Source organism: Camellia sinensis, chromosome 2 (assembly GCF_055761805.1).
Source record: "Camellia sinensis isolate YWXY chromosome 2, ASM5576180v1, whole genome shotgun sequence".
Classification (NCBI taxonomy): Eukaryota; Viridiplantae; Streptophyta; class Magnoliopsida; order Ericales; family Theaceae; genus Camellia; species Camellia sinensis.
Genome location: NC_138962.1, coordinates 15,371,642 through 15,395,976, shown reverse-complemented (window position 1 = coordinate 15,395,976; position 24,335 = coordinate 15,371,642). Strand labels below are relative to the sequence as shown.

At 34.7% G+C, this 24,335-nt stretch overlaps 3 protein-coding genes and 1 pseudogene across 6 annotated transcripts; 3 read left to right on the top strand and 1 right to left on the bottom strand.

Annotated features, from left to right (window-relative positions):
* The window catches only part of LOC145819861 (NAC domain-containing protein 6-like), a 68,750-nt pseudogene extending 52,832 nt beyond the window's left edge, over nt 1-15,918 (top strand).
* Nucleotides 1,748-5,925, top strand: LOC114268260 (BTB/POZ domain-containing protein POB1-like). 4 transcript variants are annotated; one of them, XM_028209423.2, is made up of 6 exons: nt 1,748-2,030; nt 2,119-2,238; nt 4,226-4,351; nt 4,926-5,047; nt 5,145-5,208; nt 5,493-5,925. In XM_028209423.2, the coding sequence occupies exons 2-6, from the start codon at nt 2,205-2,207 to the stop codon at nt 5,618-5,620; spliced, it is 474 nt and encodes a 157-aa protein (XP_028065224.2). In that variant the 5' UTR covers nt 1,748-2,030; nt 2,119-2,204; the 3' UTR covers nt 5,621-5,925. The 4 variants fall into 4 exon arrangements, with proteins under 4 accessions (XP_028065224.2, XP_082769919.1, XP_082769921.1 ...); XM_082913793.1 differs by having other exon boundaries at nt 1,759-2,030; nt 2,143-2,238; XM_082913795.1 differs by lacking the exon at nt 2,119-2,238 and having other exon boundaries at nt 1,818-2,030.
* Nucleotides 15,919-16,381: 463 nt separating the features above from the next.
* Nucleotides 16,382-18,110, bottom strand: LOC145819862 (endochitinase-like). The gene is made up of 3 exons (XM_082913796.1): nt 17,907-18,110; nt 16,853-17,005; nt 16,382-16,746 (listed from the first exon to the last, which is right to left on the bottom strand). Exons 1-3 carry the CDS (start codon nt 18,085-18,087, stop codon nt 16,658-16,660), a joined length of 423 nt encoding a protein of 140 aa, XP_082769922.1. The 5' UTR covers nt 18,088-18,110; the 3' UTR covers nt 16,382-16,657.
* A 3,900-nt stretch (nt 18,111-22,010) lies between these two features.
* LOC145810369 (uncharacterized) lies at nt 22,011-22,993 on the top strand. Its single transcript, XM_082907532.1, has 2 exons — nt 22,011-22,758; nt 22,899-22,993. The coding sequence occupies exons 1-2, from the start codon at nt 22,011-22,013 to the stop codon at nt 22,991-22,993; spliced, it is 843 nt and encodes a 280-aa protein (XP_082763658.1).
* The last annotated feature ends 1,342 nt before the right edge of the window (nt 22,994-24,335 follow it).

Below are 24,335 nucleotides of genomic sequence, written 5' to 3'. Positions count from 1 at the left end.
CTCCTCCATCTCTCTTCTCTCTATCTCTTTCATCTATCTTCTCTCTCTGTCTCTCTTTTCTCTCTCTTCTTTTTTTCTCTCTCGCTTTCTCGCTCATCTCTTTCTGTCTCTCTCTCGTTTATCTCTTTTCGCTCTTTTTTTTTTCTCTCTCTCTGTCTCTCTTTTTGTCTATATCTTTTCACCCATTTTTTTATCTTTTTCTCTCTATTTTCTTTCTCTTTCTCATTCATCACTCTTCTCTCTCTGTCTGTCTATTTGTCTTTCTTTCTCTCTCTCTCTGTCTCTCATTCATCTATCTCTTCTCTCATCTCTTTTCTCTCTCTCTCTCTTACCACTCATCTCCTCTACCACCTCCACTACTACTGCAAACGCCATTTCACTACCACCACTACTACCACAGTCGCCATTTCACCTCTACGACTACCATTACTACTACCATCGCCACCACTCCACTACCACCACTACCACTATTGCCACCACTACTACTACCATTACCTCTCTTTCACCCCTGCTACTCCATCTACTCTACTACTACCACAACTTCACCACTAATCTTCTTCGTCATCACCACCACCACCATCACCACCATCATCTCTTATCCACCACCTTCACCACTACTGTCGGTTCCTCTTCTCTACCACAAAATATTACCTCTCTTCTCTCTCTCACTCATCACTCTTCTCTGTCTGTCAGTCTTTGTCTTTGTCTCTTTCTCTTTCTCTCTTTGTCTCTCGCTCATCTCTCTTCTCTCTCTCTCTTATCTCTTGCTCATTTATCTTCTCTCTATCTCTCTCTCCGTCTCTCTCGCTCATCTTCTTCTCTCTTCGTCTCTCTTTTTTTCTAGGTATTTCTCTCGATCATCTCTTTTCACTCTCTTTCTCTCTCTCTATTTATCTCTCGCTCATCTCTTGTTTCTCTCTATTTTTTTATATATCTCTCTTTATCTGTTTCTCTCTGTGTCTCCCTGTCTCTCTCTCTATATCTCTTTCTCTCTTTGTCTCTCTCTCACTTATCACTCTTCTCTCTCTCTTTCTCTCTCTGTGCCTGTTTGTCTGTCTCTCGCTCTTCTCTGTCTCTCTCTCTGTTTCTCTCTATGTATTTGTCTGTCTGCTTGTCTTTCTCCCCCATTGTGTTCACCTTGCTCACTCTCTCCCTCATCTCTTCTCTATTTACCGATCTCTCCACTACAAGAAAATGCACTTTTAGCGACCACTTTGTCTCTCTCTCGCTCATCACTTTGTCTCTGTCTGTCTGTCTCTCTCTCTTTCTCTCTCTCTATCTCTCTTCTCTATCTGTCTCTCACTCATCTCTTTCTCACCACCCATCTTCTCTACCACATTCACCACTACTGCAAATGCCATTCCATTATTACCACTACTACCACTGCAAATGCCACATTGACCACAAAAAATTAACTTTATTTTAATAGAAAATATTATCCCTACTTCTACCAAATAAAAAAATAATAATAATTTTTTATTCATTAAAATAAATATGAAACAAATAAATTTTCAACATTACTAAATGAAAAAATAAAAATAAAAATTTATTAACTATAAAAAAATTAATTTTAATAAAAAATAATTTTTTTTAGCAATGACATCCTCTGTTGCAAAAAAAAAAAAAGTCATTTTATTATTTAAATATTTATTTGTAATGCAAATAAAAATTAAAAAAAATCCAAAAAAATTTCCAACCCCACACCCCCACCCCCCCCATTTTTCCATTCCCGCCCGGTTCCCCCTCCCTCTTTTCATTCCCACTCCCCCCTCCCCAAAAATCTAAAATCCCCAATCTGTTTCTTGTTTTCCATTCCCGCTCCCCCCTCCCCCTCCTCCCAAAATCCCCAATCGGGTTCTCCACCCCCCCCAAAACCTCAACATCTTCAACCAAAATCCCCCCCGAAAAACCCAAAATCCCCAATCTCTCCTTCCATTTATCTCTCTATCCATTTGTCTCTCTAGGTTTTAGGGTTTTGAGTGTACGATATCATTTGTCTCTCTACCCGTGACCGATATCATTTTCTGAAGGTACGCAGATTTTTTTTCTTTTTCTTCTTAGCGATTGTGAATTTCGATTCCGATCCCGCGATTTCTAGGGTTTCTGATCGTAATGCAGGTTTTGTAGCGCTTCAATTTGCAGTTGAATCGCTCAGATTTAAGACTTCTTGTACCGCTATTTGCGCGAAATTGAGAGACCGAGTTATGTCGGGCCCGTTGGATCAGTTTGCGAGGCCTTGTGAGTTGTTTTTCTTTTCTGAATCTGAACATGTTTTTTTTTTTTTTTTTTTTGATGTTATTGAGCTGTTTCTGTAGTCAATCTGGTAAGATCGTATTGAGTTAGGGTTTAGTTTTTAATATCATATTTTATGTCCTTGTATGCATGTTCAATTGACTCTTGTATATGATGAGAATCTGTGGAAAAAATTCCAATTGCTTCTGTTTGGTTTGACGGAGAAAAAAAATCCTAAATTTTCTTGAGGTGTATAAGAGTTTTTATCACTTACTTGTGAAGTTGACCAAAGAAAACCCTGAATTTTTCTGATAATTTATTTTGTGCCAAGATTTGTTTTCTGTAGAAACTATATGAAGCCTCTCATATTTTGGGTTCTTTGCAATTTTAATTAGTTATTTATTTTTTGTTTTCAGTAGGCAAGCTTGTATTACTAAGAAAATGATTGAAAAATTTTAGGTTTTCAGTTTGGGAAGCACGAAAGCTGCAAGAAAAAATATTTTACCTAATTGTATTTGTCCATTTTAAGCAAGGGGATGGAACCATGGAAAAATCTAGGGAGTTTGATTACTGTTCTGTAAAATAATTATTTTTGCATATTTTGTGGGAATTCAAAATATAAATTTATTGTTTAAGAGATTGTATGCGAAATTTCAAACAAACACCAAAAAAGTTTGATTTTCTTTTGGTTCTCTTTCTTGCATAATCCATCAATATCTCGCTAATGAAACGGACCCTTGTGAAATAATCATTTCTTATTTTGATTCTTTTATTGAATGTGCAGGCTTTGACTCATGTTTTGATTTAAGGTTATTTGTGGAGATTTGGGTTGGTTGTGGTTGATGTTCCTATTGTTAATAAAGATGTGTATATAATTTGGTTTGGTTGCTGAGAAAATATGGGAGAGAAAAGAAACTGAAATTTTGAGATGGGATATAATTAATGCTAGACTTGAGAAATAAGAAACTTAGCATTATTCAACCATTTTGGTTGGTTGACGTTAAGTTCATCACTTTTCAAACCAAGACTTTGTATAGTAATAAGCTTGAACCTAATTTAATTTTTAGGGTGAGACCTGTGATGTAAACAGCTTTATTGCCATGGTTGATTGTAAAACTTTTGGAACTTTGATTAATGTTGGGACTATCTCATTAATTTGATTTACCTCTGAACCTAATTTAATTTTCAGGGGTGAGACATGTGATGTAAACAGCTTTATTGCCATGGTTGATGGTAATTTTTGGAAATTTGATTAATGTTGGGATTATCTCTTTAATTTGATTTCAATTTACCTCTATTGTTTAAATTTTCATGCAAATTGGTTTGTTGATGTATTTTGAAGGGTAAGATTTAAATGCAGCTATTTCTAAGGTATTGAAAAAAGTAGTTTTTAATTTCGTAACAGATGGTCTGTTATGTGAGCAATTGTGAAAATGGTCAGAGTTTTACATGTTTTAAGGCTGCAGATAAATTGATAGAGATTACAGATAGGAAAACACGTTACTATTGTTTAATTGTCATTTTTTACATGTTGGACCCTGATGTGTTGTCTTATTTACTTTACTAGAAGTGGTGGCACATGTGATGCATGTGTTTAGTATCATTTCCTTCCAGCGAATAAGGTTGTGAAGAGTCTAATTGAATTCAAAATCTTAAAATTTTAACAATTTTTGAGTTGGGTTGAACATGGGGCAAAATTTTAGTTTCCATGTTTACACCCATTTGTGAAACCGAATATGTTATTTGTAGAGCATAATTGGTAAACAAAATGGCGTGACGCAGTTCACACCAACTTGGGTGCTCACATTATATATCAGTATAGATGCTCTTATTGTAGATCAGATATTTGATTAATTCATTAATTGGGAGGGTTCTCTTTGAAATAGATTCTTTCCCTTTCTGCTATGTGATGCATATTGTGTAGAGTTATCATCCTTCTGCACCTTTTGGATAATTGTACTGATGTTGATTGACATTGACTATATGCTTACAGCTGTGGATACTGTTGGATGCCCTGAGGAGGAGATTTTGAATTGTAACCAGATTGATACTGATGATGGCATGGGCTGTGAAGACGAAGATGAGGAAGCGGCTGCAATGATTGCAGAATCACATTCAGGTGATAGTTCGATTTCAAGTCCAGTTACAATTTTTCTTGTGTTTTGATTTTTCTTGGCTCCAAAAGTCATTCCAAATCAACAGGATTTCAGTCTATTCATAATTTCTCCCACAACCAACCATATTTAATTGCAACTATCATTTTAGTTTTGAAAATTTGGAAAAAGAAAAAGACTAATATAAAGTTAGCTATTAAGCTGCACAATTCCCAAAATTCCCAACTTTTTTGGGTTCAGCTATGCAAAATTTTGTTCTGCCATGTAACTCTGTCTGCTGTCAAAAAATTTCCTTTGAATTATTGGTAGTCTTGTCTTTGAAAATATTTGTGGAAGTGATCACTATGAATCTCAAATATGACAATTAAACCAGAACAAGTGTTGTTTTATGCTCAATACTGTCGTATTGTTTCCCTGAAAGAAGTGGTGTTTCAGGGAAGTCACCAGCCGATATTTAAAACGTTACGGCCAATATTTAAAACTTTGATTATTACCTTTTTTTATGCCACTGAGAAGTCAACAGCCTTCTAAATGCTGCTATGGTCAGCTCTTGTTACTTTAATGCATATTATTTTGCAGGAGATGAAGCTGCAAATAGTAATGATTCAGACTGGAGCATGGATTGTTCTACAGTTATGAGAGTTAAGACTTTACACATCAGCTCTCCCATTTTAGCAGCAAAAAGTCTATTTTTCTCCAAGGTAAAGATCATTATGTTTCTTCAAGTTGGTTTTCTTTCTTTGCTTTATAGCAGTTCTGGATGATATTCCACTCCATCCTGTTTTATCATTTATGTAGCTCTTCTCAAATGGGATGAGAGAGTCAGAACAGCGGCATGTCACTTTACGAATCAATGCCTCTGGTATGGATTAAATTTCTAGCATTCTTCTTTTTGGACTGTGTTTTGGTTTGTCCGACTCTTGCTCAGTATCAAACTTGAAATTTTACTTTTTGCATGACTAATATCTTCAAGTTGCATTTTCCTATAGAATGTTTAATAACTAATGTTTTGAAAAGACACAAACCAACTTTAAGATGAAAGAAAGGAGGCCTTTCCCAAAAAAAATTTATAAAAAAAATTACCTACGTTGTTGTACCATAATATTTTTAGTTTCATTGGAACAGTTGGACTTGGTTAATTTACAGGTAATGAAGCTCAAGGAACAGCTTTTCGAAGCAGAGAAGGAGATACAGAGGCTATTGGAGAGATGCAATGGTGTTTCAAGCAACAGCCTGGTTTCATTGGTCTCCATGGAATCCACCTCCTTTTCTAGGGGAGTTTGGGATGGAAGGGTTTGGAAATATTTTTTATGTGCCAGAAAACAATTACAATCATGGCATGGATTGGGTTAATCTTATATGATATGTAATTAAAGCAATTCTAGTATTAATGTAGCTAGTGACCATCTTATGTACATCTTTTTTTCTTCCTTTTTCTTTTCTTTTCTTTTTTTTTTTCTCGCCCTTGGCTTTGTTTTTATGTTGTAGTGTTTCAGTGGTACTTTACATTTGACTAGAAGATGGAATTGTTAATGTTAGAATATAATTTGCTTTTTAATTATGGATGAATTTTAATTTATATATTGGACTTTTTATATTATTATATAATTATTAGTTTTTTTTATAGTTATTTTTTATTTAATACAGGTCAATTTCATATTTTTAATAATTTTATTGCAGGTTTTTTTTTTTTTTAATTTTTTTTGAGACGGCAGAATACCCCGTCTCAACAAGAAAATTGAAACAGCCTTTTTGCGATGGCACCTATTCTGTCGCAAAAGGTAGGGAATATAATTGAAAAATAAGGCTTTTAGCAACGGTATCATAGTCGTCGACAATAGTCATCAGCGACGGCTCAGGTTGTTGTCTCAAATACACTTTTAGCGACGGTATTTTTGCTGTCTCAAAAAATCATTTTAGCGACAGCAATATTGTGCCGTCGCAAAAAACTCAGATTTTCATCCATTATTGGCGACAGAAATTTGCCGTCGCAAAAAAGAAATTTTCCCGTCACAAAAGCAAGTGCCGTCGCTAAAACCCTTTTGCAACCTCTTTTGTTGCGATCCCCACTTGCCGTCGCAAAAAGTCATTTTACCGTCACAAAAACCTTTTGAGACGGCATTTGGGGTATTTGCGACGGCGTTTTGCCGTCGCAAAAAACGATTTTTTTTGTAGTGATAGGACTGAAAAAGACACTAGTGTTCTACAACGGAAGAGCACCCCGTGGATGCAAAACAGATTGGGTCATGAATGAGTATCGTTTGCCTGATAAATGCCCCTTACCAAAGGTACTAACTATTTTATTATATGAATTGGATTTAGATAAACTATTTTCTACTGCATTTTTTTACTATTTACTTATGATGAGAGTGGGATCTACACTCTGTGACTATGTAGACCCTATTTTTATTGTAACTAGACTGTAAAAATAGGGAGAATGTAACCCAACTCATTTTATATAGTTTGAAAATCTATATAGAGAAAGTGATTACAAAATAGAGCTACTTTATTAGTTTATTGTTTATCTATTTTTTAAACATTTGAAAATTTTGTTTAATCACTATCTCTTTGAAGAAAAAATAAGAAAGAAAATGGGCATATTTTATAAAGTTCACACTTGGTCGTTTGAGGTGGGCACACCCTGATTTTGTGTAAACTAGCTTTTGGGAATCAACAATAAAACATTTTTTAAAAAGTATTAACAATTTAAATTTGTCTTTGTAAAATTTAAATTTAATATACGGTAGGCCACGTGACCATAATGTAAATTATTTAAGAATTATGTTTTCATTCACAATTATAATTTAATTAGCTTGTGATGCAGGACATAGTGTTGTGTAAGATATACAGGAAGGCAACCTCCTTGGGGGAAAGTCTATAGTACATTTTGTTCAAAAAATATACGGTACATAAAAAATCAATGGCTAGGATTGAGCCATATCATTAAAAGTGACCTGCTAAACAGGTCACTTTTTATAGTTATGAGTTAAAATCATATTTTTTCATAACTATAATCAAATTGATCATAATTTAGTTATAACCACATCTCATAACCAATACCATTTTGTTCATAACTAATATCACATATTTTATAATCATAATCACATATCTCATAACCAACACCACTTTAAACATAACAAATATCACACATCGCATAACCATTGATCACACATCTCATAACTACTATCCACATAAATCATAACCACATCTCATAACTAGTTCCTTTGAGTCATAACCAACATCACATATCTCATAACCACTAATCACATATCTTATAATTAACACCTTTTTACTCATAACCACACCACTTTGATCATAACCAACATCACATATCTCATAACCACTAGTTACATAACCAATATCTTATAACTCATAACCATTAATACATATAGCATAACCTCATCCTTTGACACCACTTTGCTCATAATCATTACCCACATATCTCATAACCACTAACACATATAGCATAACTAAACACCCTTTGACATCACTTTGCTCATAACAATTACCCACATATCTCATAACCACTAACACATATACCCACATATCTCATAACCACTAACACATATAGCATAATCAAACACCTTTTGACACCACTTTGCTTATAACCATTACCCACATATCTCATAACCACTAACACATATAGCATAACCAAACACTCTTTGACACCACTTTGCTCATAACCATTACCCACATATCTCATAACCAACATCACATATATCATAACTACTAATCACATATCTCATAACCAAACACCCTTTGACTTGTAACTATACCATTCTGCTCATAACCAAAATCGCATATCTTATAATTACTAATCATATATCTCATTACCTTTACCCACATATGTTATAACCACATCTCATAACCAGCACCCTTTGTTTCATAATCAATATCACATATATCATAACCACTAATCATATATCATAACCACTACCCACATATAGGGGTGTAAATTTGGCCCACGAGCTCGCGGCACACCCCAAGTCTACTCGTGTCCTAGGTAGGCCCAACTAGGCTCGAGGCTAAACCCAACCTAAGATATGTGTTCTAGAGCCCGGCCCGACCCTGGTGTGTTATGGAGTGTGACCCATCTCGTGAGCTCGTCCCGAAATTTTCTTCCCCATCTGGCTCGACCCGACCCCAATGGTTCCCTACCCCCTTTGTCAGCGCAATGGTAAAAAATTTAAATCAAAACAATTTGAAAGAATCATATAACCGTTAATTCCACCAACAATCAATTTTTATTTTATTTTATTATATATATATATATATATAAATTAACTCCTCCCTCCCAAGTCCTATAAATACCACCCCTCTCACATTTTATTTCTCACAAACAAATCTGTCTCTCAAACTCTCATTCTCTCTAAACTCTCAACTCTCTCAATTAATTTTGAAGTGTCATCCCTAAGTGACAATTGCAATTGATCACCTATCTCTATTTTAGATTTATTTTTAGTCATGGTATCTTCATTGAAGATAATAGAAATAATAATATACAAACGATATACTTTTTAAAATATCTATATACACTTATAGACATATATATATATATATATATAATTTAACTAAATTTTAATAAAAAATATGCTGATAAAAATTATCTATGACGTGATTTTATTTTGTTGCACTAAATAATTTTTCTCCTAAATTTCTTTCCCAACTTTTCTTCATTTTTTTCTCCACTCAATTTTCTTTCTCTTGATTTGTCCTAGTTGTGCCTGAGCTCTCTCTATTTCTTAATCAGACTTCTCTATTTCGCTGAATCATCGAACGACCATTGTTGATAGTTCTTCCTCACTGGATTCTTCTTCTCTATACTCTTGTGTCTCTGCAATAGATCCTTGAACTCGTCACTATTTTCTTTGTCTATTTCAACACTATTCATTTTGGTGACATTTCTTTATCTAGTAAATACATTTATCTCAAAACTCTGGCTCTTTCGCATTAATATGTCATACATATACAAACCTTTGGCCGTAGTTATGATTTTATCAATTTGTACATATGTTATAGAATTGTTGGGATATTTTTTTCAATTAAATTTTTAGGATATTTACCGATAAATCCTATCCAACAGACAGTTGCACCAATTGGTCCCAACGTTGCATCTGTTGTTCTAATTAGTCCTATGGGCATTGCTTCCGACCCCCAGTGGCACCCCCAGTGACGTGGCAGCGTGTGGTTGGCTGAAATCCAAAAAAAAAAAAAACTGTTTTTGCACCAATCAGGGACGACCCCCAGCACCCCCAGCTGGGGGTCTAAGTCATTTTCCTTAGTCCTATTAGTGGGGAAATATCTTCCCGTTTGATCCTATTTCTCTTATTTGGTAACATTTAGTGGTCAATTATACCCTTCCTTTTCTATTAGGATGTTTTTGGTGGGATTAGTTGTGCATATTTGGCAAGTCAAAAATTGTAGTAGAAGATGTTTCCTCCATTACGTTAGGGTTTTGTGATTGTTGTGACGGGGTGTGTGGGAGGTGCTTTGTGTGCCGGACTGACGGAGAATCAGAATTCCGCTGTCGACATTCTTGGAATTCTGAAGGCATGGTTTGTTTTTGGTGATTGCGTGTTAGGATAGCTATGTTGCATACATATGTCAGTTCAATTGTATGGTGTGCCACACCGAGGTCATTTGTCTGTGTTGGGCACATTCGTATTCAATGTTTTTATTGGGTTCATGTGTTTAAATCAGTGTGTGTGGTGCCACATTGGGGTCATTCATTTTAAATGGGTTGTTTCAGTTCAATGCAAAAAGTACAACAAGCCTTAGTGTACTTACCAATGTTGTGGCACCCAATAAACACCCTGAGCATGCCACGTGGCGAGCCATACTCCAAACCTCTAACACACGGGTTGTGGCAGGTGACCAACACCTATTCCAAAAACATAATACAACACCAAATAACACGGACACACGCGTAATCAACAATCTGGGTCTTTCGCGAATGTGGGCTTTATTCACAAGGATTTGCACAATTATATTCAAGCCGAGCGCAAAATAGAAATAAAGGATGGTGACGCGGAGTGTGCTTTGGCTTACTTATGTGTAAAAGCTGATGCTAACCCTTACTTCTTTTACAAGTATGACAAGGATCAAGAGAACCGACTTGGCAAATTGTTTTGGGCAGATTCAAGGTCTTGCCTAGACTATGCTGCATTTGGTGACGTGTTGGTCTTTGATATGACTTATAAAACGAATGCATATAACAAACCTTTTGTTATTTTCGTCGGGGTCAATAACCATTTTGAAACCACCATATTTGCATGCAACTTGCTTGTTGATGAGACAATTGTAACATACACATGGGTTTTGCAGAAGTTGTTAGAAACCATGGATAACAAAAGACCGGTGTCAGTGTTGATAGATGGGGATATGGCCATGCGTGAGGCAATACAAAAAGTCTTTCCAAATGCCAAGCATCGTCTATGTAATTGGCATATGCACAGAAATGCCAAGCGAAATGTTCGAGTCGATGGATTTGAAGGACATTTCAAGCATCTCATGGATCTTGATGCGAATGAGGTTGTATTTGAGGAAGCTTGGAGTAAGATGGTCAGAAAATATGGCCTTCAAAATAACAAGTGGGTATCAGACACCTACAACAACAAAGGCATGTGGGCTCAGTCATATTTGCGTGGTCATTTTTTTGTTGGAATGAAGAGCAGTCAGCGTTGTAAGGGTATGCATGCTTTTTTCAATGAGTGCCTCAAATGAAAACTGAAACTATTCGAATTTGTTAGATGTTTTGACATGGCCCTTTATCGATTACGGAACAAAGAAGCGGATGCCGAGGCAAAAACTGACAACAGTGATCCTTGTCTTACCACAACACTTCAGCCTCTAGAGAAACATGTAGCAGCCATCTTTACCAGACGTTTGTTCTTAATGTTCCGTAATGAAATAATTGAGGAAGCATTGTTGATTTTTGATGGAAGGAAAGAGGAGTTCGATCATCGCATATACAAATTTTCAAAGTACACTGAATTTGGTTCCACATGGGAAGTGTCATGCCATCCCGCAACTAGCATAATGAAATGTAGTTGCAAAAAGTTTGAGTTCTTTGGACTTCCTTGCAGCCACATGATTTCTGTGATGAAATGCGAACACATGACTGAAATTCTCCCAAGTTGTGTGATGCATCGTTGGACAAAGCAAACAAGAAAGGTTGGTGAACAACATTGCCAAGCCCAATTCTCTAGCACTCTCACACAGGAGATGCGTTTTGGGGTACTTTGCTCTTCTTTTACTGAAATGTGTTACTATGCCTCACAAACATCTGAAGGATTTGAAGAGGCTAGGAATGCATTTTTCACTATGACATGTCGGATGAAGCAGCTTTGCATGGCCAAGGGAACTAATGTTGATGAAGGAAAAAGTTCACTGCCGCCATTTGGGGTTGGGGATTCGAAAGTAGTGAACACGAAGGGGAATACTGGAGGATCCTACATGGCTAAACCTCGAAAGCCAAGGCGATGCCAGTGTTGCAGGTATACATTATATTGTGCTTTGTGTCTTAATTTTGTTATTGTGAGGTAGTGTTGACATTTTTGTTCTCTTTAATGATTGGTGATTTACTTGACAATGTAGGGTCGTCGGCCACACAAGGAGAACTTGCCCCCAAAACGATCATAAAACGGGACAAGTGGGTAGCAATTTGTTTGAGGAATAGGATGATTATGATCCAATTGGTACTCCCACCCCTTTTACACCGAAGCGTCCCAGGAATAATATTAGGCCATGTAAGACCCACCCTATGAAGAGACGACTTTTTGTCACTAATGTGGATACGTCTCCAGTGCAGTTGAGCAAGGATGTTAATGACTTGCGTAGTTGCGATGCACAAGTCGTCCAAAATTCAGCGTTCATTGATGCGGATACGTCTCTAGGTGATTACTTTTATGGCATCTTTTCAGTTCAAATTATGTTCATTTTGCTTACATTTGCTTTGCAAATTTTATGTGGCTGCTTAATTCTAATTTCTTGATATGCCAAGATAGATTTTAGCTAGAACATTTTGATGTCATAACTAATTATGATGTTTACAACTTGATTATGAAAATAAATAATTTACGAAAACAAAATGACAAAAGAGTGTGTAATGACCAATATATCAAAATTCAATTTGTTATGATTTGAATCATAAATTTCAAGTGAACAAACCTTAACGACAATTTAATTTGTTTTTGCAGGTGTTGCTATGGGTAATAGTTGCTATGATCGAGCAGGGGTGGTATTTATAGGACTTGGAAGGGAGGAGTTAATTTATATATATAAAAATAAAAAAAAATAAAATTGATTGTTGGTGGAATTAACGGTTATATGACTCTTTCAAATTGTTTTGATTTAAATTTTTGACCATTGCACTGACAATGGGGGCAAGGAGCCATTGGGGTCAGGTCGAGCTAGATGGGAAAGAAAATTTCGGGGCGATCTCACGGGATGGGTCACACTCCATAACACACCAGGGTTGGGTCGGGCTCTAGAACACATAGCTCAGGGTCTTAGGTTGGGTTTAGACTCAAGCCTAGTTAGGCCTACCCAGGGCACGAGCGGACTTGGGGTGTGCCGCGAGCTCATGGGCTAAATTTATACCCCTATATGTGGGTAGTGGTTCTGAGATATATGATTAGTAGTTATGATATATGTGATATTGATTATGAAACAAAGGGTGCTAGTTATGAGATGTGGTTATAATATATGTGGGTAAAGGTAATGAGATATATGATTAGTGATTACGAGATATGTGATTTTGGTTATGAGCAGAGTGGTATAGTTATAAGTCAAAAGGTGTTTGGTTATGAGATATGTGATTAGTAGTTTTGATATATGTGATGTTGGTTATGAGATATGTGGGTAATGGTTATGAGTAAAGTGGTGTCAAAGGGTGTTTGGTTATGCTATATGTGTTAGTGGTTATGAGATATGTGGGTAATGGTTATGAGCAAAGTGGTGTCAAATGGTGTTTGGTTATGCTATATGTGTAAGTGGTTATGAGATATGTGGCTAATGGTTACGAGCAAAGTGGTGTCAAAGGGTATTTGGTTATGCTATACGTGTTAGTGGTTATGAGATATGTGGGTAATAGTTATGAGCAAAGTGGTGTCAAAAGGTGTTTGGTTATACTATATGTGTTAGTGGTTATGAGATATGTGGGTAATGGTTATGAGTGGTTATGAGATATGTGGGTAATAGTTATGAGCAAAGTGGTGTCAAAAGGTGTTTGGTTATGCTATATGTGTTAGTGGTTATGAGATATGTGGGTAATGGTTATGAGTAAAGTGGTGCCAAAGGATGTTTGGTTATGGTATATGTGTTAGTGGTTATGAGATATGTGGATAATGGTTATGAGTGGTTATGAGATATGTGGGTAATGGTTATGAGCAAAGTGGTGTCAAAGGGTGTTTGGTTATGCTATATGTGTTAGTGGTTATGAGATATGTGGGTAATGGTTATGAGTTGTTATGAGTTATGTGGGTAATGGTTATGAGTAAAGTGGTGTCAAAGGGTGTTTGGTTATACTATATGTGTTAGTGGTTTTGAGATATGTGGGTAATGGTTATGAGTGGTTATGAGATATGTGGGTAATGGTTATGAGCAAAGTGGTGTCAAAGGGTATTTGGTTATGCGACATGTGTTAGTGGTTATGAGATATGTGGGTAATAGTTATGAGTGGTTATGAGATATGCGAGTAATGGTTATGAGCAAAGTGGTGTCAAAGGGTATTTGGTTATGCTATATGTGTTAGTAGTTATGAGATATGTGGGTAATGGTTATGAGTAAAGTGGTGTCAAAGGGTGTTTGGTTATACTATATGTGTTAGTGGTTATGAGATATGTGGGTAATGGTTATGAGCAAAGTGGTGTCAAAGGGTATTTGGTTATGCTACATGTGTTAGTGGTTATGAGATATGTGGGTAATAGTTATGAGTGGTTATGAGATATGTGAGTAATGGTTATGAGGAAAGTGGTGTCAAAGGGTATTTGGTTATGCTATATGTGTTAGTAGTTATGAGATATGTGGGTAATGGTTATGAGCAAAGTGGTGTCAAAGGGTATTTGGTTATGCTATATGTGTTAGTAGTTATGAGATATGTGGGTAATAGTTATGAGCAAAGTGGTGTCAAAGGGTGTGGTTATGCTATATGTATTAATGGTTATGAGTTATGAGATATTGGTTATGTGACTAGTGGTTGTGAGATATGTGATGTTGGTTATTAGATATGTGACTAGTAGTTATGAGATATGTGATGTTGGTTATGATCAAAGTGATGTAGTTATGAGCAAAAAGGTGTTAATTATAAGATATGTGATTAGTGGTTATGAAATATGTGATATTGGTCATGACAAAAAGGTGTTGGTTACGAGATATGTAACTAGTGGTTATGAGATATGTGATGTTGGTTATGACTCAAAGGGATTGGTTATGAGATGTGGTTATGATGTATGTGGGTCGTAGTTATGAGATGTGTGATTAGTGGTTATGAGATATGTGATATTAGTTATGACAAAAAGGTGTTGGTTATGAGATATGTGACTAGTGGTTATGAGATATGTGATGTTGGTTATAACTCAAAGGGATTGGTTATGAGATGTGGTTATGAGATATGTGATATTTGTTATGATCAAAGTGGTGTTGGTTATGAGATATGTGATTATGATTATGAAATATGTGATGTTAGTTATGACTAAAATGGTGTTGGTTATGAGATGTGGTTATGAAATATGTGATATTAGTTATGAACAAAATGGTGTTGGTTATGAGATGTAGTTATAGCTAAGTTATGATCAATTTGATTATAGTTATGAAGAAATATGATTTTAGCTCATAACTATAAAAAGTGACCTGTTTAGCAGGTCACTTTTAATGACCTGGTTATGAAGTAATATGGTATAAGTAAATAATTGAATATAACTAAGTTATGAGTTAATATGGTGATAGTTATGACTAATATGGTATAAGTTATGATATAAAATCATATAAGTTCATAACTAAATGTATGGTACACCTAAATGTACCATAGCATCACCCACCTCCTTGAAGGTGTTGGAACAGAGGGCGGCAATGGAGGAAGAAATGAAGACAACAACCCGTGCATTTCTTCAACCTTCTTCTCCCCCAATGGGTCCAACAATCTCATTTTTCAGTCAATACGAAGACTACTTGGCACCACCAATGGCCTCCCAACACGTGGCCTTCAAGCAAGAAGATGAAGATGATCTACTAATACTAGAAGACAAAAATTTTGAAGAAACAGAGGAAAGCAGAGGAATCATTACTACTTCTCTTCTGTTGCCGGAGCTCCAAGTGCCTAGGTTGGGCATGGACTGGACCCAAGACCCGTTTTGGACCCAGCTAAGAAGCCCATGGCTTGACAATTTGACTCCCTTCGCCACTACTGTACGAACCTTCTAAGGCCTGTTTTCTAGGTTATATATATATGCTTAAAATTGCGCAAGAATTGGAGATTGTAGATAGCCGCCCGGATTTACCTGATACACGTGATTAGTAGTAATTATGTGTATTTGGAGTTTATTTTGTAGGGGTGAGTTCAAAGTGGTTTTATCATAGAGAGATTTCTCATTAATTGATGAACCAAAAGTATTGTAGACATGACAACTTGTTTAGAAGATTTAAAGCGCTTAACTAATCCAAATTAATAAATAATTTTATATCTGTTTTATTAAAATTATTTTTTTCTTATTTTGAAGAAAGAGCTTATAATTTCTCACCATAGACAAATTTGGGCTGCATGCCAAGAGGTGGATTTGGAGGTGGTGGCGGTGGTAGTGAAATTGTGCAAAATTATTAAAGGGCAATTTCATTATAATTCAAACTACAAAAATTAAATTGACACAACACAAGGGATAAAGTAGAAGGAGTACTATCTTGCTTATTAGCTCTTCCATTACGATTAACTTAAAGAGTTAAGTCAAATTTATTATTATTGAGCATAAGTAAATAACAACAGCTTATGCATTTGGTGCAGGGCATATCACAACATGGCAATTGTGAATTTACATAGAACCAAGGGGTACTTGGTTGCCACAATCAAGGTTGTTGCCAGGGCTAACCCCAATTATTTGACAATACCTCTGGTAAAACCCAATTCGATCCTGGACCCTTGCATCCGAGCCATGACCACATTCAAGTCCACCATTTATGATGTTTGTGATGACACCATACCCTGGAAATCGACTTGCTGATTGGTCAGCCACTGATGGTGTCCAACTTCCAACAATAACGTCGTGGCATTACGGCTTTGGCGACTGTGGAGTCATCCAGAACCATATTGTTGTCTTGAATCAGATAACTGGGTCAGTTGCTACTAGATCTGGGTTGTTCAGGAGGTCCACCCCTATGGCACTTCCAGCAGGTCCATAGTTGTAATTGTTGATGAAATATCATTGCATAATAATCAATTTTCATTTTTTTATAAAATCATGTAATATTTTTTGCTTCAAATTTTAATAATGATTAAATCCGACCTAGTGCTTACTAGGAAATTTGGATTGGGTCTCGGCCATAGTATTGCTGGCCTGGTGCACAAGGCCATCGAGCATTTTGAACACAGTAGTCAAGAGGGTTGCCTTGTTCGCGCAAGAAGCAGTATCCCCAGGTATATGGGCCATCAAGTGCAGTTGCCCACCCACCTACACACATAATTATACACTTTAAATGTTTCATCACTCATTTTTAGAGTAATTTTTTCCCTATTAACAAAACCTATCATCACCACTTGAATTGTCATTGACACTTGGTCTGTTTAAATCCTATAATTAAGGATGGTAGAGGGTAGGATTGGAGTTTGTGAATCCCATCACAAATCTTACCGTGGTGATTTATGATTATAAGATCAATTTATTTATTTTCTTAATGAATGGTCTATATAGAAAATCACACCAGATAAACGATATAATCAAAATGAGACCTATGACGGTTCCATAGACCACAACATCTTTGAGGAGAGTAGTATCTAATTAATAACAAACCATGGTCTTTTATAGATACCATGTTGGAGCTATGTCCAGTTAATAACAAATAACTGTGTCCTTACATAGAAAAAAAACCCAAAAAACTAAAAAATTAAAAAATCATAAAACACTATTTGTTGGATACACAACAACACGATGTTTTGGAACCATGTGATAATTTTTGTCTAGAGAAAAAGATAATCATTCTCTAAAAATGTGATGTGTCATTAATATTAGAGTTAGTAAAGAACTATTATAAAAATTATTAGAACAATATTCACTTCCCACTACACAATTTATTCATTTGATTTTATCACCTCGTGTGCCAACTTTTAGTTTTAACTAAAAAGTCATTATAAGTTGTCATATCACTATCTCTATTTTTTTATACATTTTTTAATAGAAAATTAAAAAATTACTAAAATAACATATTCTTAAACGAGGCCAGGCAACGACTTATTTGGTGAAGTTACTACACTTTGTTTTGGGGTCAACAAATTGGCAAAAAGATCCCTTTCAAAAATAAAAAATAATAAAAAAAGGTCAACAGTGGTTTGGAGGGGGAGAGGAGTAAACTAACCAGTGGTTTCATGGGAAGTTTGGGCCAAGAAAGCAGCAATCTCCCTTTTCTGTGTGGCAGTGTCGCCGGTGGTGGCAAAGCCAGGGAAAGAGTTGGCAGCAGCGATGAAAGCGTCATAGGTGTAGAAGCCAGTGGCAGGACAAGCAGCGTCATTCCTATGCAAAAGCATTTCATCAAACATTGAACTAGTAATCAAACTGCTGATGCCACTCATTTTGATATTCACTTTTGTGTTTTGTGTTTGTAGTGATTTTGTTGAACAAGTAATATTGGATTTATATAGGGAGTGATGGGCGTCCTAGAGGGATGGATTTAAGTTTTTTTATTGTATGATGTTTGTATGGGACCTAATTAATGGTGATGTTTGTTTGGATATTCGTTTTTTATCCAAATCTCTCTTCACTAAATTAAACAGAAGATAGGGGGCGACTTTTTACTTTATATTCATTAATTTTATCTACTTTGATTTTTTGAAATGTGAGTTTTAGTCCAAAAGTCATTATAAATTGTTATATTTCTATCTTAATTTTTTGTACATCTTTTCATAAAGTTAAGAAGTCAATTAAAATAGTCAGTTCCCAAATGAACCTATGCCTTCGTTTGGCATGCCAAAATGCCTGGCTTTTTGGCTATTTTAGTTACAAAAAGACAAAATAAGCTAAAAAGTTAATAAGACAAAATGTAACATCCAAACCATAATCATTTTATTTTTTCTTTCACAAAAGTTAAAAAGCTAAAAAATTTATCCGAAACGAGGCTTTTTAGCTCTAGGTTAAAATAGCTGAAAAGCTAAAAACTTAAAAAGCCAACCCACATCCCAAACGAACCAAATGCGTAAAAAGGAACACTTCATTAGAAAAATTTAAAAATTTTATGATAAAAGTTATGAATAACAAAATTATGGTGTCTACTCCTAAAATTATGAATGAAAAAATTATATTTTTTTTGTGAATTGTGTAAAAAATAATATATATAAATATATATATATATGTTTTTGGTGATAAAAATTATATTTTTATATAGGATGTATACCCCATATGTACCTTTTTTTTTTGGGTACACAGGATAGGATAGTCTTTCTGTTCAATATATAACAAACTTGCTTTGCTTTTAATTTATTTTATTTTTAAATTTTTTTAAATTTGTGTTAGAATATTTTGTATAACTTTTGGTTAAATTAGTGATTTTGTTGAACAAGTAATATTGGATTTATATAGGGAATGATGGGCGCCATAGAGGGATGGATTTAAGTTTTTTCGATTGTATGATGTTTTTATTTGTTGAACAAGTAATATTGGATGTATATAGGGAATGCTGGGCGTCATAGAGGGATGGATTTAAGTTTTTTTGATTGTATGATGTTTGTATTTGTTGAACAAGTAATATTGGATGTATATAGGGAATGATGGGCCTCATAGAGGGATGGATTTAAGTTTTTTTTATTGTATGATGTTTATGGGACATAATTAATGGTGACGTTGGTTTGGATATTCGTTTTTTATCCAAATCTCCTTCATTAAAGTAAACAGAAGATAGGGGGCGACTTTTAACTTTATATTCATTAATTTTATCTACTTTGATTTTTGGAAATGTGAGTTTTTAATTAAAAAGTTACTATAAATTGTCATATTATTATCTTTATTTTTTTTATATCTTTTTATAAAGTTAGAAAGTCAATTAAAATAGTTAGTTCCCAAATAAGCCTATGCCTCCGTTTGGCATGCTAAAAAGTTTTTGGCATGGCTTTTTGTATTTTAATCACAAAAAGACAAAATAAACTAAAAAGCTAATAAAACAAAATGTCATATATAAACCATAATCATTTCATTTTTTCTCTCACAAAAGTCAAAAAAACCAAAAAAATTATACCAAACTAGACTTTGTAGCCACAGACTAAAATAACAAAAAAATTAAAAAGTCAAAAAACTAACCTACATCCCAAACGAACCAAATGCTTAAAAAGGAACACTTCATTAGAAAATTTTAAAAATTTTATGATAAAGATTATGAATAACAAAATTGTGGTGTCTACTCCTAAAATTATGAATGAAAAAATTATTTTTTTTTGTGAATTGGGTAAAAAATAATATTCTTTTTTGTGATAAAAATTATACTTTTATATAGAATGTATACCCTATATGTACCTTTTTTTTGGGTACACAGGATATGATAGTCTTTTCTGTTCAATATATAACAAGGGATTTTTGGTAAAACCTCACTTTTGGGCCTTTTTATTAGGGTAAAGGATAACTTAATCAATTTTGTTTTAAAAAGTCCATGAGTAGGAAATGCCTACCTTAATAAGGACATTTTATATTTTCTATTTTTTTTATCACAATATTACCCCTCTATATATACGTATCATACATTTGAAATCTGAGCTGAAGATCTCGCAGGAACGAAATCGATGAAGACGATCTCCAAATCTAAAGATCTCGCAGCCGAAGATCTCTCACTTGGTCAACAATAGACGATCTCGCCGCCGATGATCAACACTTTCAATTAAACGAGAGTTTCACTGAGATTTGTGACTGTTGATCTAGTTTTAGAGGTTTTTCTTCTCAATTAGGTATGTTGATTTGTTGATTAATTTTTTTTTATTTTTGTTTGTTTTTTTTTTTTTTGATTTATTTTTGTTGTGTTTGATTTGATTTCGTTTGACAAAATCAAAGTAAAATTTTACTCTGGTTCTATTGCTTTGTTTCTTATTTCAGAGAATGGGAGTAAAATTTTACTTTGGTTCTATTGTTCTGTTTTTGTTTGAGAGAATTAGAGTAAAATTTTACTCTGGTGTTAGAATGACAGTAAAATTTTACTGTTAAGAGGTGGTCATTGCCAAACACTTCAACCGCCACAAACACTGCCTCCGCTGACGTTGATCATGATTATTGAGAAGATAGGCGAGATATGTTCTTTTAGCTTATGCGTTTTAGTTATCAATTTTTAACTAGCAAAAAATTGCACCAAACAAGTTCTTTATCTGCAAATAATACCATTTCTATAAAATACAAATTTACTATGTTGTTGAATGGTCGTTTATGGGTGCGTTGAGCCTGTGGTTTCATAGTAAAATTTTACTTTATTTCAGAGTAAAATGTTATTTTTAGATTAAAATTTTACCTTATTTCAGAGAAAAATTTTTTACTTTTGTGCAGAGTAACATTTTACTTTTAGATTCAGAACCTAACATTTTACTTGTTTTTCAGAGTAAAATTTTACTTTTAGATTCAGAGTGTAACATTTTACTCGTTTTTCAAAGTAAAATTTTACTTTTGTAGAGAGTAAAATTTTACTTTTAGATTCAGAGTGTAACATTTTACTCTTATTCAGAGTAAAATTTTACTTTTATACAGAGTAAAATTTTACTTTTAAATTTAGGGTGTAACATTTTATTCTTTGATTCAGAGCGTAACATTTTATTCTTATTTCACAGTAAAATTTTACTTTTAGATTCTTTTTGTAACATTTTACTCTTATTTCAGAGTAAAAGTTTACTTTTATGCAAAGTAAAATTTTACTTTTAGATTCATGTCTCAAGTTGTGTTGGTGACACACTGTATGAGTTGTCAATCTTTGACAAACCAAATAGTAAAAATTAACTCTAAAATATAGTACAATATTACACTAAACCACAGTAAAATTTTCAAACTAAACACAAATTGACTTTTGGACTTGTAGTGATAGTAAAATTTTACTTTGATAGTGACAGTAAAATTTTACTTTGATTGACAGTAAATTTTTACTGTTAATTGATTGCAGATTTGTAAAATGGTTCCACCTCTTATGTTGTTATGCAAGTATAGTGATTGTACCATTGTGTTCAAGGCTGTGTCAAAATGCACGTTGAAGGATTTAACTGATTTCTTAAGTTGTAAATTGAAGAAGTTTGACAGTAGTGGTTGCATACTATTATTGTACTGTTTAACTGGACATTCGCAATGCATGATTGATGATGATACTGATTTTCAGAATATGTTGTCGCTTTTTTATCCCCTTTGGGTTGACCGGGTTGATGTGACTATTACTGAAATGGGCATTTCAAATGAAAAACATGGAGTTTGAGAATCAGGGGATGCTAATGGATCCAACATTACTGATGATGAAATGGATTTACTCCCTATGTTTTGTCAACATGAAGAAAGGACTTTGTTGTCTTGTGGATGGGTGAATGGAATTACTCATATAGGTCAAAGATTTATTGGAGGTGCAAAGGATTTCCGGACTGCATTATGTAAATATGCCATTGAGATAGGATTTGAGTTTGTGTATGTGAAGAATGAGAAGTGTCGGGTCACTGCTGTGTGTTCAATGCGGGAGTCCAAAGCTTGTTTATGGCAAGTACATGCATCTCTAGAAAGTGCTAATAATTTTTTCTACACTAGGACTCTACATGATGAGCATACTTGTGGAGCTGCAATCCGTACTTCTAAAAACTCAAGGATGAGTTCAAATTTGGTTGCAAGTTTGATTGTTAATGAAGTTCGTGGGAATTCCCAAACTCGTCCAATTGATGTTGTACGTCAATTTACAGATCAATATGGGCTCACCATTACGCACAATCACGCTTGGTTGGGAGTTGAGAAAGCTAGGACTACTACTTTTGGAGATTTCTCTATGTCTTATGATGAGATTCGATGGTATATGGATATTATGATGAGCACAAATCCTGGTAGCTATTTGCGTCTTGACTATAACCATCAAAGTAGACGGTTCAAGAGGTTTTTTGTTGCATTTAATGCTTCCATTCAAGGGTTTAGGCATTGTCGTCCTCTATTGTTTATCGATGGAACTTTTCTGAAAGGGAAATATAAGGGCACCTTGTTAACAGCTACAGCGAAGGATGGGGATCAAGGTAAATATTTTTATAGTTTATTCAAAAGTAACAAGTTACTTATTTTCAGAGTAAAATGTTGTTGTTATTTAGAGTAAAAATCTATTATATTTGTCCTTTTCATTTAATATACTTACTAATTGTAAAATGTTATTTTTAAGATTTTTTCCCTCTTGCAATGGCAATTGTCGATACGGAGACTACAGACAGTTGGGAATGGTTTTTTTATGCATTTGTCGAATATATTGTTGGATGAAAGACCAATTATCTTCATATCTGATCGGAATGCAGGACTTTTAGAGGCTTTACCCAAGTTTTTACCTACTGCTTACCACTATTTTTGTCTCCAACACTTGAAGGCCAATTTGAGGGATAGGTTCTCCGGTCCAAGTTTTAGCAATACTTTCAGGAGTAGAATAGTTTTTTTGTTTTCTTCATGTGCTTATGCTCCGACAGTGGGATGTTTTAATCAATGCTTGAAAGAATTACAAGATGAGGGAAAATGGATCGTTTGTAGGTTTCTATCCAATTTGCCCTATGACAAGTAGACTAATGCATATTTTAAAGGACAAAAATACGGTGAAATGCACTCGAATGTGGCAGAGTCTTTCAATTCATGGATCCGTCAAGCTCGTCATTTTCCCACTACGAAGATGATTGATTCAATTAGGTTAAAGATCATGGATTTGATGTCGAGAAGGAGAGAACAAGCTAAGAAATGAAATACTTTTCTTTGTCCGGAGATGGATTCAACATTAGTAAATGCTCTTAAAAGTGGAAGAACTTGGTCGGTTAGTCGTTCAAGTGATCATGTTTTTGAGGTTCAATCCCGACCATTGGTTAGCGTTGACCTCTTGAATAGAACTTGCTCATGTTACCAATGGCAATTGAATGGATTTCTTTGTGCTCACGCGGCAACCGCTATCCAAAAGAGCGGAGGTGATTTATATGCACATGTGGAACCATTTTATTACACTAGCAAGTTCAAAGATTGCCATGCTGAGTCCGTTTATCCAATACCCACTGTTGAGAAACCTCTTGTAGCTATGGATGATCTTGTTGTCCTTCCTCTAATTTGTAAGCAGCCACCTGGTAGGCCAAGGAAGAATAGGATCCCATCTCGGGGTGAGAAAATAAAACGAGTACAGTGTGGTAGATGCAAGAAGTACGATCATAATAGGAAGACTTGCAAGGAGACATTGCCGTGAAAGCCATTATTGATTTTTACTAGAAGTATGAAAATAATGCAGTTCTTCTGTAATAAATAGTCCATAGCAATAATAGTATAGTCTTTTAGACTAGATTTGTAAGGAGACATTGCAATAAAAGACATTTTTACTATGTTCTTGAATGGTTGTCTGTTCTAGTTTCTGATTTGCTTTGTGGTTGAGTTTGACATTTTAATATTTTTTTTAATGTGGTTGAATAAGTTTCATGTAAATGAACTTATAATGGAATTTGTTCAGTAGGTGTGAAGGTTGGAAATGGTTGTGCTCAGCATGTGCTTTCAAAGTAAAATTTTTCAGTATTTCAAAGTAAACTTTTACTTTATTGCAGAGTGAAATTTTACTTTTTCCAAAGTAAAACATTGCCTTCAC

Coding starts and splice junctions, on each gene's coding strand:
- LOC114268260 (XM_028209423.2), top strand. CDS start 2,205: ATGTCGGGCCCGTTGGATCAGTTTGCGAGGCCTT. Junction 2,239..4,225: donor GGATCAGTTTGCGAGGCCTT/GTGAGTTGTTTT, acceptor ATATGCTTACAG/CTGTGGATACTGTTGGATGC. Junction 5,209..5,492: donor TTTACGAATCAATGCCTCTG/GTATGGATTAAA, acceptor GTTAATTTACAG/GTAATGAAGCTCAAGGAACA.
- LOC145819862 (XM_082913796.1), bottom strand. CDS start 18,087: ATGTTTGATGAAATGCTTTTGCATAGGAATGACGCTGCTTGTCCTGCC. Junction 17,006..17,906: donor AACTTCCCATGAAACCACTG/GTTAGTTTACTC, acceptor TTATGTGTGTAG/GTGGGTGGGCAACTGCACTT. Junction 16,747..16,852: donor AGACCCAATCCAAATTTCCT/AGTAAGCACTAG, acceptor GATATTTCATCA/ACAATTACAACTATGGACCT.
- LOC145810369 (XM_082907532.1), top strand. CDS start 22,011: ATGGATTTACTCCCTATGTTTTGTCAACATGAAGAAAGGACTTTGTTG. Junction 22,759..22,898: donor AGCGAAGGATGGGGATCAAG/GTAAATATTTTT, acceptor GTTATTTTTAAG/ATTTTTTCCCTCTTGCAATG.